The 19759-nt window shown below is 35.8% G+C and overlaps 1 protein-coding gene across 1 annotated transcript in view; it reads right to left on the reverse strand.

Annotated features, from left to right (window-relative positions):
• The window catches only part of LOC107293453 (dynein heavy chain 5, axonemal), an 89612-nt gene that overhangs the window by 31700 nt on the left and 38153 nt on the right, over positions 1-19759 (reverse strand). Inside the window, exons 22-28 of the mRNA XM_015822605.1 lie at positions 18716-19032; positions 17708-17863; positions 16575-16757; positions 5744-5987; positions 4179-4293; positions 1230-1420; positions 712-833 (exon numbers count right to left, since the gene is read on the reverse strand). Coding sequence (XP_015678091.1) covers positions 712-833; positions 1230-1420; positions 4179-4293; positions 5744-5987; positions 16575-16757; positions 17708-17863; positions 18716-19032 — 1328 coding nt within the window. The remainder of the gene's footprint in view (positions 1-711; positions 834-1229; positions 1421-4178; positions 4294-5743; positions 5988-16574; positions 16758-17707; positions 17864-18715; positions 19033-19759) is intronic.

The raw sequence follows: 19759 nt of genomic DNA on the forward strand, positions 1-19759 counted from the left end.
GTGAATCATTAATGCACAGAGAAGTGTGGCTGTGCCTTCCTTTTCTGAAATTGACAATGATTTCTTTAGTTTTTCTAGTGTTTAAAACTAGGCTGTTTTCCTTACACCAGTTCACCAAACCATCAACATCCTTGCACTAAGCACCCTCATTGTCATCATGAATAAGGCCCACTACTGTTGTATTATATGCGAACTTGTCAATATGGTTGGTGGCAAACCTAGCACAACAGTTATGGGTCAACAGGATGAACAGCAGCGGACTTAGGACGCAGCCCTGAGGAAAACCTGTGCTCAAGAAAATGGTGTTAGAAATATTTGTTCCAGCTCACACATATTGGGGCCTGTTAGTAAGAAAATCAAGAAACCAGTTGCACAAAGGAGTGCTTAAGCCTAAAAGGCTCAAATAAATGTTATTTAAAGAAATGTGCTTTATATGTCCTTATGCCTTTGGATATGAACAAGGCTGGCTGACTGGCTGGCTTGTTTATGGGTACCATCACCACTAGAGATGAAACTGAAATTGAATTGGTCGTAAAGTGTGTTCTGTAATGATCTCAGAACACTTGTTTCTGAAACATCAGTGCTTCAAGTTCTACATTTGCCAGATAATATACATCTGAGGCAGATTGACACATTGAAATTGAAATCCATTAAACTGCCAATTGAAACAAACTGCAAAAACAAAATATACCAACTCCTACTGGTACCTACGTGGTCAAGAACATCTGAAAATTGTCTCAGTTTACTCAGTTCCACCAAATTCAACCAAGTCATATCCAGAATCCATTTAGCTGGTTTAGGAGGACAAGCTTTCAGATCCAAAGAAGCACCACCTAGAAATATATGTTTAAAAGTTTAAAGTTTAAAAAGTAAGATTAAAAAAAATAGAAAGTAGTTACTAATGCCTCCTCCCACACACACAAACATTCTCCCTCTTATTTAAAGGGAATTCATACACCTATGTTGGAATTTAAGAATATGTTGCCTACTCTGTATGAAGTTGAATATCATATGTTAAATTTCATTTAGAAACCTACACCAGAAAGTCACAAAATTTGCAGGTTGCAGTGTACAAGGCTTATCAGATCAACAAATTCAACATTCAATCAAATGATGGAGAGGGCCCACCCTGTGAAGCGTCAGGTTAATATCTCTAATTACTGTTTTGTACAGACAAGGAGAAAAGGGCACAGGACCATACACTGAGCGTGTGATGTACTTGCTATGACCTTTAATCAGAGTTAGGAACTCCTCATGTTTGACTTTGCCCCGCTGCAAATCAATCTTCAAGGTAAGCAGCAACGTGAACAGAAACTTATGCTCCTCGTAAAGCCCTCGTGCGGCATATTTATACACTTCGTAGGTCATATGCTCAATGATATTTGCTATTCTTTTGCTTGTAATTGGGCTCTTGACAGACCTATTCAAAAGAAAGGGAGAGGATGAAAGAGTAATATAATGCCTTTAGGGCAAAGATTTTAGAAAGGGTAAAAGTATACAAGAATAAAGCATTTTCAAAGCTGTACTTAATAATAGTGAGTTACTGCAAAAGCAAACAGAGTTGCTGAGGCAAATTCAACATGACAATAAATACTGTTCGATCAATATGATCCAACTGGCTAGGACTGTTTAGACTGCTGAGAGTTCACTCTTCTTACAGATAGATTGAAAGGTATTTTAGCTTCATACAATTGATTCCCTTGATCTTTATCCCTACTAGTCCTCCTTCCCTCCCTTCCTTTCTTTCATAATGCAGTGACTACTAAAGGGAGGGCCTAGCCTAGACTGCCATCACTTCATATGGGGGTGGGATCTTCAGCAGACACTTACCAGGTGAACAGACAGGATATGCAGAATTGTTATAGATAAGGCATCGCCAAGATATTGCTCTAAGCAATTCAAAAAGGCAGTGATCCGTAGCCCCTATTGGGAGAGCAGATGGCAGCTGTGGCTAAGAGGTCTTTGCACAATGTCTTGTGCACCAATTGTACCCCTTCCTTGAGCTGGAGGCTTGACTTTCTGCCATTCACATCTTAAGTCACTTCCCAACTGCAATCTGCTCTATACAGGACTGCCCTGGAAGACCATCCTGAAGCTACAATAGGTCCAGAAAGCAGCAATATAAGTAGCTGGGGTTATACTTTGCTATGTTCATGAATATCATTAGTTCATGAGCTACTCTGGCTCCAAAAAGTTTCTGAGTGCAGTTCAAGGTTGTAGATGACACAAAATTGGGTTCTTTGCAGGATTGCCTGTCTCCAGTGCTATCTGCCATCTCACATGCTGTAGTACAATAGGCACACTTAGGGTCCCTTACCTGAAGCAATGTCATCTGGTGGACTTGATAATAGAATAACAGAATTGGAAGGGACCTTGAAGGTCCTCTAGTCCAACCCCTGTTCAAGCAGGAAACCCCATACCATCTCAGACAAATCGTTGTCCAATCTCTTCTTAAAAACCTCCAGTGTTGAAGCACCCATAACTTCTGGAGGCAAGTCATTCCACTGATTAATTGTTCTCACTGTCAGGAAATTTGATCTTACTCTTGCAGCCCCAAATGCATCAAGAAAACTCTTAAAGTGAATTTGCAAAGGAGTTCTGAACAGCTTTCATGTTTGCAAGCATTAGCACAAATAGGAAGGTTTCACAAAGCATTACATGTTCAGTTTAATACGTTATGTAAATTAAATCTCTATCTCCATAGGCTAAACCCTAGGACATGAAGATAATTCATTAGTAATTCAATAATTGAAACTTAGAGTCTCAATTGCTTAAGTTGCACAGCCATATAAATTTTCACAAATAAATAAAGTCAAGCTAACACTAAAAGAGGTGTTTGCAATCTTAGAGATCAGCTTGTTAGTAATTCCTGCTCTCTCACCCTTTCACTTACTAGCTTGTGAGTTACTGGAAATGCTATGCAAAGCAGTTTTCTAATATGTCACAGACAGACCTAGTGTCTTTCTTCCAAGCCCATGCTGGATGGGAATTTATGAGAATTGTAGTCCAAAGTATGGGGCAAAGCTATACATCTGATACAGATTAGACTGTAAGCTACGCATTAGACTGAGACATCCCCTTCAGCTCTATTGGAGATATACACCTGAACGTGAAGGAAACAATATGCCCAGCATCTAGACATCTCATCGCAAAGGTAAAAGCAGTTACATCTGCCCACTTTTGCATGCAGGAAGAACTTGCTCTTTCTCCTGGGAAATTATTTCTGACTTGATGCTTTCCAAACTCTTTAATGTCCAATCTCTCTAGAGTACTTATTATACATTCTGCTTCCTCTGAATTATTCTCTCTTTCTTGGGCCCTTTTAGAGAATGCAAGTTGAAGTTTTTGAACACAGATCAGTGCTTGCTATGTCAACACATAACAAAAGAGAATATTTCGATTCTGCTTGGGATTTTTATTGCACTAAGCCTCCTCGTCTCTGAGAATAAAGTCCTTGGAGAGGCTTAAGAATGATAATCAGAAATACACTTAAAATGAGCTCTCATTAGAAATCACTAAAGAAAAGACTACACTGTCTGCTACTTTTTTCTTCTCTAATTCCCCAAGGCAGGACATTCTTTCCTTCTCCATCAGCCAGGTGACTTAAGGCTATTGGAAGGCTAAGTTCCTTGGCTCCAAGAAAGAAAGACTGAGATGAGGCTATATGTGACAGAGAAGAAGATATAAAGAGCTTTAAGGCATCAGAAACAAAAAGTTAGAACTGAGACATGCAGGGTCCCACCTAGTGGGTAGAAAAGGAATTGCTGCTTCAATGTTCACTTTCTCTAATATCCTTCCTTTCAGTTTTATTGTAGCATGATTATTACATTGGGAAGCTACAAGGGACTCTGCAATGCTTAGAAAAATTGTGGCATTTATGAATATTAAATTGTATTTAGGGAAAGTCACTCTGTCGACCAATTTTGTAGAGCCAAAAAATAAAGTGAGAGATGTTCTGGATCACATTTTGTGCACGTTCTTCCTATCCCACTGTCATTTATGATCAAACATTTTTTACGCTTTAAGAACTGCAGAACTTGTTCTCAAACTATGAGATTAATGGCATGGGTTTGCAGATTCTAAACAAAGATGGCTATATCACATCATTTCAGCTATCCGAAAGCTGTGCCAATTTTTGTTAATCCAGAATGTGAAAAATGTGAGATAATCCAAGTTACCTTGCAAGTGAAAGATCAAACAGGCCCAAAAACTGTCGAAGTGAAGTTTGATACATGACATTTACCATACTCATCTCCGTTATCAGAAAATAGAGAATACTGCCTCTGGTAGCAACTGAACGAAACAAGATTGGATTTGATCAACAGAGATGTAAAACCACAGCAAGTATTAAATCTGTAATTATAAAATCTCATAATGACAATTAATGTCTGATAATAAATAGCTACAAAGGTTTTGTGCACTGCAACCATTTTCTATTTAAATAAAAAAACAGATATCCCCCCTCGCACTTTTGTTTTTACTACATCACTGTACTATATTCATCTGCATATTCAAAAACTCTAATATCAGTTCTAAACTACATCTCTTTCATTGTTATTATTTACTACTCAATAAGAGCCATTCTTCACTTACAGGAGGACTCTTTTTTTGGCAAAATTTTAGATATTAAAGATTTATTCCCCAATACAGGTAGTTCTCGACCACAACTGAGTCCAAAATTTCCATTGCTAAGCAAGATAGTTAAGTGAGCTTTGCCTCATTTTACAACCTTTCTTACCACCATTGTTAAATTAATCACTGCAGTTGTTAAGTGAATCTGGTTTTCATCATTGACTTTGCTTGTCAGAAGCCAGCTGAGGTTACAAATGGAAATCACATGACCCTGGGACAGTGAACTGTCATAAATACATGCCAGTTGCCAAGCACCTGAATTTTGATCATGGGGATGCTGCAGTGGTCATAAGTCACTTTTTTCAATGCCTTTGTAGCCTCAAACAGTCACTAAATGAATGATCATAAGTCAAGGACTATCTATCTTTAGTCTGCTTAGTGACAACAGATGAATATTGCAGTTCTAAGACCCTCAATTCTGCTCCTCATTTAATTCCTGTGGATCAGGAAAGTTGCAAGGAAATTGTCATGAACCATTAAAGCTCTCAAATCTTCCTCAATATAGGCTTGGGGCCTAGCTAATTTTGACCCTTAAAATACTACTGTCATGCCCCAGCATATAATTTGTGTATATACTGTTGTTGATCTCTAGTGGCTGGGGGCCAAATACCCATCTGTATTGTTTGGAAACTGACACAACCCTTTTACTCATCAACCCTCACTCCCAAAACAAGTGCATGCTGGGAAGCCAGACTCCTTCAAGATTTGGAAGGAAGCAGAAGCACCAGGAAGAATCCAGCCTAATCTGTGGCACTTGTTCATCTGAGGACAAAATCCACATCCCATACACATAGCATCGCTGGTGAGATTTAGATTTATCTGTTTATTTGTTAATTGTTATGTTCACCAGCAACTCAGTACTGCTTATTTTGTATTCCATTTCTTATTGTATGTATTTCTACTTTTCCCAGTTTCACCCATCCTGTTCTTTCAATAAAGCAATTATTTTTTTTCCTGATCTATGCACACTGTCTGTTTTATTGGAGGATAGGTGGGTTTAGCTGCAGGTCAAGCTCCACACAGAGTAACATGTAACGAGGACAGAAAAACTACAGTCCAAGCAATAACTACAGTTTAGATCTTTAGTTCAGTAGGGGGAGAATCATCTCACCTGGCCTGTATTCCTCCCGAGCTGAGTTAATCTGTACTTCAGTCTCAACTGATGTTTGCAGTTTCTGGGTCACCTCTTCTGCTGTTCTTTTTGTGTTACTAAGTACAGTGATGAGACTCTCATCTTCCACCAGAGAGCCTTGTGTGCTTGTCAGTCGATACAGCAAGTTATCTTCCAGTTCTTTCATCTTCCTTTTGTTAGCTGTCACATCTTCTATAAGATCAGTTCGCTCTTTCTCCAACTCCTGTGAAAGCATGTGATGTATCGTTGAAAGCAGGCCAATTAATGCATGCATCTATAGTATAGTACCAATGCATTGCCAAATTGGTACCCAAAGTATTATTATCAAGAGACATTCATTCATTATCATATGTCAATTTCCTTGGATGTTTTCTGCCCTTGATTGCACACTCTGATCCAGAGGACTACTCAAAGCAGAGGATGAAGGAAATCATGTTCTGAACCACAACCAGCTACATTAAGATTATCTAACTGAGCACGGTCAGATTCTTCCTATTCAGATTGCAGCTCCCAGGCAGTCATCACTACAACTTTGATGAAAGAGGTAGGAGCCAAAAACAGGGTGGGGGTAGAAATATGTTTGGAATTATGTGATGAAGTGGATTGGAAGCACACTCAGCATGGACCCTGTAAGTATCCCATGGAACCCACTACCACATGAATTTTTCATTCAGCATATTGATCACAGGATATAACATTGATTACTACATTAAGCAGATTTAAAGATGAATAATTCAACATTATTCACATTTAATGTTTCATACATAGTGTCTCCCCAGATGGCATACACAACACTGGTGCTATCCTTAGGAAGAATGAGGTGAGAGATTCAGGCAGCGATTGTGAATGTTCTAAAAAGATAGCAAATATTGTCAAGGTTGGAGTTCAACAACTTACATTGTGTGTGTCTACAAATTCTGTATGTAGTATAGTCTGGATGAAAATAATTAATTTAACCCGGGTTTTGCTATCAAAAGTAACATTAGTTTGTATCTAATTCTAAAGCTCCTTTATTGTGCAGAATATAATTTGAAGATGAGCTAAAATTCCTTCCCTGTAAAAAGAATGACCTATGGCAGTCTGTAAAAACAAATGTAATTGGAGATTATGAAAGTAATTTAGGAGAATTATGAGTTTTCTTTGGACAAGCAGTCATAGAAAATCTGAGCATTAGCTTTGAAGCAAAAGAATAAAAAAAAAAACCAGAAAGCAATGAGAGAACATTCCATTTGTTTTAATTGGTTTCTATTTCAAACTGGAATGAAAATAGTTGAGAAGAAGACATTTTCCAGATATAAATACATGTAATTACAAAGTTCCACTATGTCATCTTATGTCTAAAAGTTTTTCCTCTCTGGACAATAGAAGGTAATTTCACCTACAGCATGAACAATGATTTTACTATTATATTCTGAATATCACTATATGCATTTTATTTCACTATGTAATATACCTTACTAAATGAGATACCTAAAGGAAGAATTAAAACTAGAAAAATGGATTTAGCCTTTTGTTGGCAGGAATGACATCCTGATAATTAACTAAACACATTATCATCTAGAATGTATTATCATATGTAGTCATTTTCTTTTAACTCATTGTAAAGTTCTTTCACAATTTGAAGCTATTTAAATTACTGTGAGAAAAGAATCTGTCACCTTTACAGCCAATCTAAGCAAGACAATAAATAGCTGTTATGTTTAACTTCCACTTTTTTTTCAAATAAAATGTGAAAATGTTGGGAAAATATGATAATATTGAGCCCTGAGCAGGCACTGGGAAAGAATTTAACTCCATCCTCATTGGCTAATAAAAATCACATTTTAAAGCAAACCTTCAAAGTTGCTGTTTACATTAGGAAGAAATAAGCCACTGGCAGAAACTGTTTTTCACTTTACAAAATAGGAGCTCAAAGGAAAGTTTTTTTAAAAAAAAAAATTAGGAACATTTCAGAGAAATAAATTATCAAGTTCTCCAGCCAGCTTTCCTCAAATTCTCATAAATTATCCTATTTTTCCCATGACAAATTTGATCCCTAACAGGTGCAGAAATGTAATTAGGATCAGACATAATAGTCTGACTTGACTAATAACTAAATATCCAGTTATCTACTAGATTCAAAGCTCAAGGCAACATGCTATCTTCTTTTCTTTGACCTTCTGATTAGTGGAATTCAATACAAATTAGAGAAGTACATCTGTTTTTGTCCCCCAAACCAGAATGATGAACTTTTTATGAATTAGATGGTTTAATTTAGATGGTGAAGATTACGCAAACAGGGGGGTTTTGAAAATATAATTTTTATTGAACAACTTTTCAATAAGCTAAAAACAATACAAATGTTAGAAAGAACTAAAGGAAATAAGGAAGAATAATGATTAAGTATGGCTTTTGTTTGCAAGTCCACCAAGCACGATAAGATGACCCTCCACACATTTGAGATACCTGTATACATTCTAGACAATTTTTCGGTAGTCATATACCCATGGTGGCGAACCTATGGCACGCGTGCCACAGGCGGCACATGGAGCCATCTCTGGTGGCACACAAGCCATTGCTGGGCTAAGCTGTTCCCTCCTCCTCTCCGCATATGCGCAGCTCTCCGCGCATGCGCAGTCTGGAAATAGGCGAGAGGCTATAAAAGGAGCAACTTTCAGCGGAAGCAGCATTTGTTGCAGACAGCGAGTGAGCGAGCACAAGTCGGAGCGGACAGCCAGCGAGCGAGCGAGTGAACACGAGCCAACAGCTCGGTGGCCATGCCCACTCAGTGGCCACGCCCACCCGGCACCCGGCGATGCATAAGTGCGTTTGGGGTTGCAGTTTGGGCACTCGGTCTCTAAAAGGCTCGCCACCACTGTCATATACCAATGGTACAGCATAATTTAAAACATATCTTTTAAGTTATAGCAATCCTTTTAACCACATCTTTTCCCATTGATCCACCAGTATAATGTGTCCAAAGTTCTTAGCCCATTTTATCACATAATCTTTCACTTGCTCTTTTTAAGTTTCAAGTTTCAATAAAAGTTGATACTTTTTTAGCAATTACATGTTCATCATTTGTATTTAGTTCAAATTCTGTCTGCTTTTCAATTTCAAATGTCCTATTATCTATCTTAAATCTTTCTTTTAACTGTGCTTATAAAAAGCATTAAAAACTAAATTCCTCTGCTGTCAATTGCTCTTTTGATTTCATCTTATATTCTCAATGTTCCTGTTCTAACAACTCTGGATAAGTTAACCATATTGCTTTACCTACTTTTTCTTTCCTATTAAATGCTTCTGTGCTGAGAAACATAAAGGCATTTTTGGGCAGGCTGGGTTTATATCTGTTTCATATTCTCAATATGGCTCTTGCAATATAATAATTCCTAAAATTTACATTAGTCTTCACATTATCTACCATGAAAACCATGCCATCCGAATCTCAGATCATGCCTTACTAATTCTAAAATCTTTTTATTCCTCAGCAGAACCTACTGTTTTCTCCAGACTAAGCAGCAAATTACAGAGTGCAATTTCAAGTTAGGCAGTCCTAATTCTTCTCATTCCTTTATATCTTGAAGTATTTTATATTTAACCCTTGGGGGTTTTTTCCCTTGCCGTACAAACTTAGACATATTTTTCTGGTACATCAATATTTCATTCCATGTCTTTACATAATCATTTTGGTATAATGTACAATCCATAATAATCATAATGCTACACAAGTATTTCACTTTTTCTCAGCAGTTTTTTCCATCAATTCATTTTGTTTACGATGTTAATCATTGTTGACATTTTCTTTTATTTGTTAATGTTAAAGCTAGCTAATTCTTCCAAATCCTATTTCTATTCCTTCCAGAGGATTTTCCAAAATTATCAGCAGGTCATCTTCAAATGTCCATAATTTATAATTTTTTTAATCTTCACTCCAGCAATTCTCTCATCTCACCTTATGTTTCTGTTCAATACTTCCAAAGCTAAAATAAATAGCAATGTTGACAAGAGGCATCCTTGTCTAGTCCCTTTCTCTATCTCTCAAGGTTTTTTTTTTTAATTCTCCATTCACAATTATCTGTGCCTTTTGGGAAACGTAAATCAATTTTATCTATTAGATAAAATTATCTTAAAATACTACACATGTTCTCTTCAATCCAAATCTCATTGCAGTCTCTATTAAAAAATCTTTAAAACCTCATCATCCATCCTAACAGGAAAAGTCCATTAAGGGTTACTACAAAACAATGTATGTATTATAAACTTGATCTAATAAACCTACTAAAAGTCCTTCCTTTTACATGTATATCTCATTTTCTACCATTAAACAAATCCCTCCAACCTTATCATTCAAATCTTGACAGTAAAAAAACAGAAAGATAATAACATTACTGTTTTAACTTTAATTGCATAAATTTAAAACACAGCAAATAAAGTTGCAGGAACCAATCTGGGTCGGTCACTGGGGCCAGTGCTGGACCCATCTTCGGGGAAGTTCTCTCTAGCAAACACACTCTGCTAGAGAGAAGTTCCCTGAAGCTGGGCCCCAGCTTGGGAGATAAAATCTCTGGTCCTGGTGACTGACCCACATTGATCCTGGAACAGCAAATAAATTTTTTTTCATATGATACTTATATAAACAAAATCTTAACATATCATCATCCAGTGCTGATCAGAAAAAAAAATCCCTTAAACTTTTCTAGAAATAGCAACCTTTCTATTTTAACTTTGGTCAAATAAACCAATTTTATATTCCTTTTCCTTGCTCCCATTAATCACAATGTTTACCCCATATCTTCCAAAATTTTAAACAACAAAGTCCAGCTCAAATGATCAAAGGCCTTTTCTGCATCAAGACAAATCAATGCAATATTGGCCTCTATTCAACAGTCCAATATCTTTCCAATCTTTGAATAGAGTTCATTATGTGTTGCAACGTAGTAGTTGATTTTCAAAATGTCTATAAGACGCTGGTAGGAGATCTAGTCCAGGTGCTTTCCCTATTTTTTTTTTATAACTTCACAAACTTTTTTTGTTGTCATAGGTTCATTCATTAATTACTTCTGTTTTTCTGTAATCTTTGGTGAATTTTATTTCTTTAAATATTCATCAATCTTTGCCAGGAAATTTTCACCTTCTTTATATAATTAGTAATATTGTTAAAATATTTTTGCATCTTTAAAATTATCGATGATTGTGGTATTTCCATCTTGTTGCTTTAATATCAATTTCCCTTTTTTTCTTTCCCTAATTTATATGCCAACTATTACCCAGGTTTATTTCCAAATCCAACTTTTGCTTTGTTTTGCATAATTCATTTTTACCTCCATTTCTCTTACTGTTAACATAGACAACTGCCATTGTAAAAGTTTAATTTGTTGTGAAATAATTTTATTTTGGGAGGGAATTTCTTTAATTCTTCTATTTTTATTTGTTCTACAATTTGTGTTTTCTCTTGTGTCTTTTTTTTTTTTTAAGTTTCCTATATAAAATGTCCCTCAAAATCTTTACTTGTGTCCCTAACTATTCTTATACCTGTATTTTTATTAAGGTCATTGTCAAAATAATTTTAACTTATTTTACAATGTTCCATTAATGTTTCTTTCTGCAATGTTTTGTTTAACTTCCATCTGAAGGAACAGGCTAAAACAGGGGTCCCCAAACCCCGGTCTGTGGACGGGTACCGGGCTGCAGATGCCAGGAACCAGTCCGCACAAACAAGCAAAGCCTCATCTGCGGGATGCAGGCAGCACACAAAACCATGCCCCCCCCCCCGGTCTGGGGAAAAACCTCTCTCCATGTAACGGATCCCTGGTGCCCAAAAGGTTGGGGACCTCTGGGCTAAAAGATAGCACTAAAATCATATTTTGGAAAATGTATTTGGCAATATCTCTACTTTGTGAAAAAGCCATATTTCTTAGATAACCATTCTTGTGTCTCCATGCATCCACCAGCTCTAAATTTTCCTTTGTTTTAATATCTTTTTCAGATATTGTTCTGGACAAATTACTCCATTCAAGTCTGTTATTAAATACCAATTTTCATATGGTTTGTCAGTCTTGGTCTGATGCAAAGTACTTCCATCTTCACATACCTACCATCATCAGTTAATACCAGTTCAGGTTGTAATCAGGGGTTTGTGTACAAATCAATTCCACTTCTCTTTTTAACTCCTACTGAAATAATTTCTTAACTCAAATTTTTGCAAATCAAGTACTTTATATCTCTTTCTCTTATATTTTTCTTGCAGAAAGGTTACACCTTGTTTCATTTTTAAAAAATAATGAAATAATTTTCTTATTTTTTTGAGAAGCATTTCTTCCATTTATATTCCATGTTAGGCATTTATAATCCGTATTTATGCCAAAAGTTTAAAAACCCCAATTCTGTAGCACCTAGTGTGCTAGTCTCTCCCTCAGTCCTGTTAGAGCTATTCAGTATTCAGAGTGCTACAGCCCTTTGTCATTTCCATTTGCATTTCTTCCAGTTCTCCTTTAAACTTTTCTAAAAAATTCTTTTGCTTTTTGGATTTGATCTGTTATTTAAAAGTGAAGTTCGAGCCTACCAATTTATCCCATCAAAATGTTACCTTTTTTTGTTCAAGTTTTTCAATCAAAAAGAAATCCTCTTTCCATTTGGTTAATATTCTAATTGGAATTTCTTTAAGTACAATCATATCTGTATTATTAATCTTCAGTCTGGTAATAAAATGCTGCTGCAAAACTTGACCTTTGGTCTTCTTTCTGACAAAATGCACAAGAATCCCTCTTGGTACATTTCTTAATTTTGCAAATCACATATTCATTCTATAAACTTTATCAAATTCCACCTGCATACTGTTTTGTCTTCATGCCAATCCAGAAAGTTTGTTAAAGACAGAACATAGTTTTCTCTAGTGTCTTCTCCTAAATCCTTTGGAAGTCTTTTTCTTTCAATTCCAGTAATACTGAATTCTCTAAGCTCTTTTCCATCACTCTGTTTATTATTGTAAGTTACTTTTCTAAAATGTCCACTTTGTCATCAATATAACCTCTCCTGTAGGCGCATTATAGCTTCTTTTTATATACCTAATTTCTTCTTTCATTTCCTTTTTCATTTTTATACAGTTTTTTCCATTCTCTCTTCAAATGCAACCATTTTACTTTTAACACATTTCACATATTCAGATACCCGCTTTCCCATCTCTTCAAACAATTTTTGTAATATCTGTTGGAATAATTCCCTTTTCTGTTCTGGAACCTCTTCTTCCTACATTGTGCTTTGCAGTTTTTTTTGGTAGTCATTATTTTTAAAATTTATAATCCAAAAATAAAAATAAATGACAAAACTGAAGATAAGAAACAAGCTTCTCCCCCCCTCTTGTTCGCTTTCTCTATGCCCCTAAGGCTTCAATATTCACTCTTTTTCTCTATAGTTTTAAATATACAGTCCATCTGTTGTTACACTGATCTCCTTGTTTTGTAAATACCACCAATTATATTTCCATTTGATGGCAGACAATCAACATTCTCAGGAAGGTCTGCTCTGTTTATTTAATTAATTCCATATAACACCAAAAGCACTTTCATAAAAATCTTTAACCTTTCTTAGAAAACATCTTGATTAAGCTCTTTGCTGTTGTTTTAAAAATATTATTTTATTTTTTATTTTACTTTTTGTAACTCGGAAAGTTTCAGCCTCCTAAACAAACTGGACAAGAGAAACGACAAGTTGTGCTAACTCTATTTTATTATAAGGCTATATTAAGGGAATCTTGCAAGTCTGAAAGTACAAATGTCCTGCTATGTCTTTTTACTACCTGCTGATTTTGGGTAAATCATTTCTAAGTTTCTTTTTGTGCCATTAGCCAGTTACAGGTTCCTGCCCTGTTAATCTGATCTTTCCCTAGGCAGCATCTCTTCCCTGTTTTCCAATATCATTCTCACATTCCATTACAGGAGGAAAGCTGACATTTTCTTTGTCCTGCTATTATCACATGGTTATGCTATTGGAAAGAAATACATAGTACCGTATTTGTTATGTATTGAATATATATATAAAGTTGTGTTAATCCCTGCTAAAGTGAAACTAACTTAACTCCAATTGCTTGTGAAGCTAAAATGAAACTAACCTTTGGATGACCCTGACTGTTAACTCCAACTGTTTTGAAGGAAAACTTTGAACATTCATATTTGGGCGGGTTTTTCAAGTATTGTGATTGGTTAACGCCCTGTGGGCTCAGAGTATAAATTATAGGCAATTGCCTGCAGTTCTGCAGTTCTAGTTTGAGTCAATAAATAACGTTGTAACTATGCTGGTCTGCTCCTTGCCTACTGAAGCCCACTACACAATAGTATTATACAAAAAAAATCTAAAAATAAAACTTGAAACCTCATTTTTTTTTTTTTAGGATTTCTTCCAAATTGTATAAACAATCAATCAGAATACAGCTGGAAGGGACCTTGGAAGTCTTCTAGTCCAGCCTCCTGCTCAAGCAGGAGACCCTATATCATTTCAGACAAGTGGCTGTCCAGTAGGGTTGCCAGGTCTGCTTCCAAAAAATAGTGGACAAGCGGGGGGGGGGGGGTTAAGTAGTAAAAAAAGTAGACTGTACAGCTTTAGATTACGTACCATTTCATCCTAAAGCTTTTGAATAAAAAAATGTCCACTATTTTGTGAAAAAAAATAGTGAACATAATGTGAAAAAAGCGGACTGTCCACTCAAATAGTGGACACCTGGCAACCCTACTGTCCAGTCTCTTCTTAAAAATCTCGAGTGATGAAGCACCCACAAAGTCTGAAGGCAAGCTGTTCCATTGCTTAATTGTCCTCACTGTTAGAAAGTTTCTCCTTAATTCCAGGTTGCTTCTCTCCTTTGTTAGTTTCCATCCATGTTTCTTGTCTTGCCTACTGGTGCTTTGGAAAATAAATTGACCCCCTCCTCCTAGTGGCAGCCTCTCAAATACAGAAATATTGCTACTCATGTCCCCTTAGTCCTTCTTTTCTCTAGACTGGCCATACCCAAATCCTGCAACCGTTCTTCATATGTTTTAGTCTCTAGGCCTTTAATCATCTTAGTTGCTCTTCTTTGCACTTTTTCCAAAGTCTCAACATCTTTTTTGTAATGTGGTGACCAAAACTGGATGCAATATTCCAAATGTGGCCTTACTAAGGCTTTATAAAGCTGGACTACTACTTCACGTGATTTTGATTCTATGCCTCTGTTTATACAACAAAGGACTGTATTAGCGGTTTTGGCTGGGCCACACACTGCTGACTTACAATTTATTAAGATACATGTTGATGGTTATATAGACAAATTGGAGGGGGGGGGGGAAAGCATTTTAATAATGATATCAAACTTGAGTTTTGAGATTGGTCTCAAAATTACTTGTTTCACCACTGTTGTGACTGCAAGAAGTCACTGAATGAGGCAATTTATAAACAAGTACTGCCTGTTTGTTAAGAATGGAAGTTTAATTAAATTCAAAGAAGAATGGCATCCTTATATTTCATATATCTCACAACAATCTTAAATATTTACAGTATGATACATTTCCTAATATATTGCTTACAATCAATGGCTGGAATATAATGAGCAGGAAGAGCACAATTTGTAAGCAAGTGGTTTTTAATAGCTAAGTGCTTTACAGCACTCTCTGGGTGGTTTACAATGTCAGCATATTGCCCTCAACAATCTGGGTCCTCATTTTACCAACTTTGGAAGGCTGAGTCAACCTTGAGTCCTGTCAGGATTGAACTCCTGCCTATGGGCAGAGTTTGCCTGCAATTCTGCATTCTAACCATTGTACCACCAGGGTTAGAATGTTCAGGTGTGATTGTTTTCTTTATATTTTTCTCTTTTTTCATTTTCTTCTTTTGTATATTAGTAATAACTTTTTTCCTTTTAAATGTTTCTAAAAATAATTTATTAGAACTTATAATTTCATAATCTTATTGTATATTATTCCTGACATTTGTATTCTGCATAGAAGTTACTAGTTATTGCGGATCAAAGCTATTTCAGTATCTTTAATCACTTAGGAATATGGAAAAATCTTAACTTCATATTTGTAAATTCCTTTTACTTACCTGATTCTATTTCTATACTAATTTTTCTTACACACAAATATTTTTTTAAAAAAAGCTAAATATAAATACCAATCAGGGAAAGAAAAGAAAATAATTTGAGAGATCTTAGGGAGCAAAGTAGAGAAATTAATTATTCTATGACTACAAAGAGTATTACAAAAATCTTTCCTCAGGGCTTTCCCATTTGTTTTAAATGAATGGATGATTTCCCCTAAAAGCAAACAGCAGTTCTGAAGGTGTGCTTTTATTAGCATTTTATTAGTTAAAACTCCCCTCAGTGCCCACTATGAACTTATTAGCTGTCATTTCTTCCCAGAATCTCTATTTAAGAAGAAATGTGCTAGCTAAACATAAAAATGCTTTTATTATCTAGCACCTATTGGTTACGTTTTATTTATTCAACAGATTTATATGGCTGCCCATCTTCCAGTGGAACTCTGGCAGAGAAGAGAAAAATAAAAAAGTTGTCCATAGTACTATTTTGTACAAACCACAAAATCAATTAAAAGAAATATTTGGAGGCATTGTAAGAAACACCTTTAAAATATGCTTTTCTTTTTAAAGATGCTTTTCTCACAGAAACCTAAATGTCTTCATTTGTGAAAAAAAATCTTTAGAGCAAAAAAAAAGAGTGAAAGAGAGGGGGGGAGAGAGAGAGAGAGAAAGAAGGGTTTATAAGATAATGTATCCACATAATTGCTTATTTTAACCATCCCTGTAATAAAAATGTACCTCAATAAACAAAAATCTTTCTACATACCTGTTTTTCTGTTAGAATGACTCTCCCTAGAAGCTGATCTTCTAGGCCTTTCATGGTGACAGTAAAATCAATGATTGAGGTACGAGCACTAATCTCAGGGGTATAGGCTGGATTTGGTAACTTGGTGGTGATATAAAGTCTGAAGCCATTCATCACATCCATTTCTTTATCCCCAACTTTTACCTAATTAACATAAACAATTCCAAAATGGAGCTTACAACATGAATTGAACTCCTTCAAAGAAGAGGTGGACATTTATTAAGTATTCTTTTAATTGTGTGTAAATAAAACACCCTTAACATAATTATTATGTAAGTAAAGTTGCACATGTTAGCATAAGACACATACATGACATTTCTAAAACTAAACCATTCTATATAATTTTCCATATCTTTATCTGCTTTATAAATTTTGCTGATCTCTGTTTTTTCCTCTGCTGCTTATAGGTTAATGCTTAGAAAACTCTAAACAATCATACAGAATGAAGCTTAGATCCCACATTTTAAAGTCACATTCTGGGAATCTTTATTTTTAATTGTAAACCTAAAAATTAATTGAAAAGTAAGTTATTGAACTCAACAAGTATGGAAGAATGATAAATAGAAAATACTTGTTTCTAAAGTGAAAAGATTGCAGGCAATTAAGAAGTTTCTCATATTTTAAATTGGCAAGATAGTTCTTTTAATATCCCACTAAAGAAAAGAAGAGATATAACCCCAGTGGTGGGATTCAAATATGTGAATAACCGGTTCTCTGTGTGGATGACACTTCCGGAAGTCCATTCTGGGCCTGGGCAACAAAAAGTTAGCTACCGGTTCTGCCAAAGTGGTACGAACTGGCTGAATCCCACCACTGTATAACCCACTAAAGTTCCAGAATAAAAACTCTTTATCAAAGGATTTTTTTTTAAGTATTGTACTATGAAATCACCATAAAAAGTATAGCGGACCACACAAAAAATGTAGCTGATAATTTATTCTAATAAAGCAAAAAGTAAAGACCGCTGTAATCTATTCTGTTAAAGGTTTCTTGTTGACACCAAAGTCAAAGACAGAATTGTACATGAAAGTAAAAACTAGAATTATATATGCAACTAAGTTTTTTTTGAAGTTGCAATATGTTATTTTTCTCACTTTGTATGTAGAACCTGTTTTGATGAAGTTTTTTTCCAATACGTGGTCCAAAGCTGGATCCAACTCCTCACCAACATCTTCAATCAACAATGGTCTTCCAAGAGAGAGACTATCTTCCAAGTGGTTTCTAAAATACTTATGATTCAGAGAAGTGATCTGAAAAAAGAATCATAAAGTTCATAAAACTATGAAAATGGGTCACCAGCGTGGGGGAAGGGGAAGGACATCAGACTTCAGTTGAAAAGAAATAGCTGCTAAACTAAAAGCTTTATTAACTAACCAGGGTTAAAGATGAATTTTAATCTTCAGGAACAAATCATAGCTATATTAGAACATTATTTGTTTATGATGTGTTTAGGAAATTTATATTCCCCATTTTCACTGTTAACAAATTCAAAACAGGAATGTAATCCAATTAAGTTTTAAGCTATATAGCTTTTCAAAAAGTTAGAAACAACAGTAATTCCTATGCAAAAACCCAGCCTAAAATATCAATACTGCTGGTTTCCAAATGAACTAAAGTTAATTTTGGCAAGTACAAGTTCTTCGTTACAGTGTATTGCTTTGGAATATTTCCAAGTACTCTTTCCACTTTTTTGCTGCCATCCTGATGTCATGTGTCTGATTAACGAAACACTTAAAATAACTTTCAGGCATTTTTTTTAACCTAAAAGCCTTTATTAAGGTTACAGAGATGTCAGTACGGCATGGTGGAATGCTAAGATCTGATTTTCTTTTCCGTTGCACATACATTCCAGGCATTTTTCCCTCCCCTATTTTGGGGTCATGATTCACATCTTCCAATTAACTTGGAAGATGTGATTCACTTCCAGTTCCTTTTTCCCGGGCTTTCCTTATTCGATCCCCTTTCACTGTTGCCTGATTTAACTATAAAAATACCAGACAGTTCTGCATATTGTCAAAGCAAGAATATACAGTATTTGCAGCGTTGACACCTGAATCTGTTTACTTCCAAATATGAATATAATGCCCCAGAATTTAATTCACCTGTAGCTCATTCCGGGTTTCTTTGTTCTTAATCCAAATCTTGCCCTGAGTTTGTGGATCAATCAGGAGAGGGTAACGAGCTGCCTTTGTGGCAATGATGCCATTCTGAATTGACAGATCATCATTTGGCAGCCCTTGAAGGTTCCACTCACTGACGGTTGGCGCATCAATCAGCATCTCTGTGAGATTGAGATTGTTTCCAAATGGGATTTTCCGAGTTTTCATTTCTTTTTCCCAGCTGGTTAACAAAAGATTACGGAACTCTTGGTTGAAAGGACCAGAATAGGACAGAAAGGCTGTGGCCAGAAGTACATCCCCTAAATTGATATAGAGAAAAAACACATTAGATGGTGGTTGAATCCATTTGCAGTGAATATGAAAGCAAACATTCGAGCTAAGCTTAAAAAGTCTTGGTCATGTTTCACTATGAAACAGGCTGCTGGGGAACCTCTTGTTCTTTAAATATTTGATGACTATTTATACAGAAGAGAAAGCAGAAAAGAGGCATCTATGATGTGACTATTCTGACTAGTATTATGCCACGCTTTCTCTCCGTGAGCAACTTTTAGCTTAATGTGCTAAATCACACAGAGATTTCTTGCACCAGGACAAAGTGGAGCCAATTTCTACTAGCTGATTTTGTTATAGCCATATTTAGTGGAAGAAAGAGCACGCGTGTAACCAACAATCCCATTACATGTACACAGTATAAAGGGGAAAAAAGCTGTGGCATGGGGAAAGGTATTTGTTTTTGTTACCAAAAGGAAGAAAATAGGCAAATTTATCCTGGATTAATGAACTCAGGATGAAAGAGAAGCAAACAAGCCCCTGGCTTAAACACATTTCTCTCTGGAATCTGATTTTCTACATCAGTGTTTGTCTATGGAGATGCTCAGTCATCCAGGTCATGATTGTCCCAAAGGTCCTTTTTTCAAAAGGCAACTGAATTTTCTTTGTTTTTCCTTGAAGATGTTTCATTTCTCATCCAAGAAGCTTCTTCAGTTCTGACTGAAGAAGCTTCTTGGATGAGAAGCGAAACGTCTT

The sequence above is a fragment of the Protobothrops mucrosquamatus genome, unplaced genomic scaffold, assembly GCF_001527695.2.
Source record: "Protobothrops mucrosquamatus isolate PMUCROS unplaced genomic scaffold, P.Mucros_1.0 scaffold1621, whole genome shotgun sequence".
Lineage (NCBI taxonomy): Eukaryota > Metazoa > Chordata > Lepidosauria > Squamata > Viperidae > Protobothrops > Protobothrops mucrosquamatus.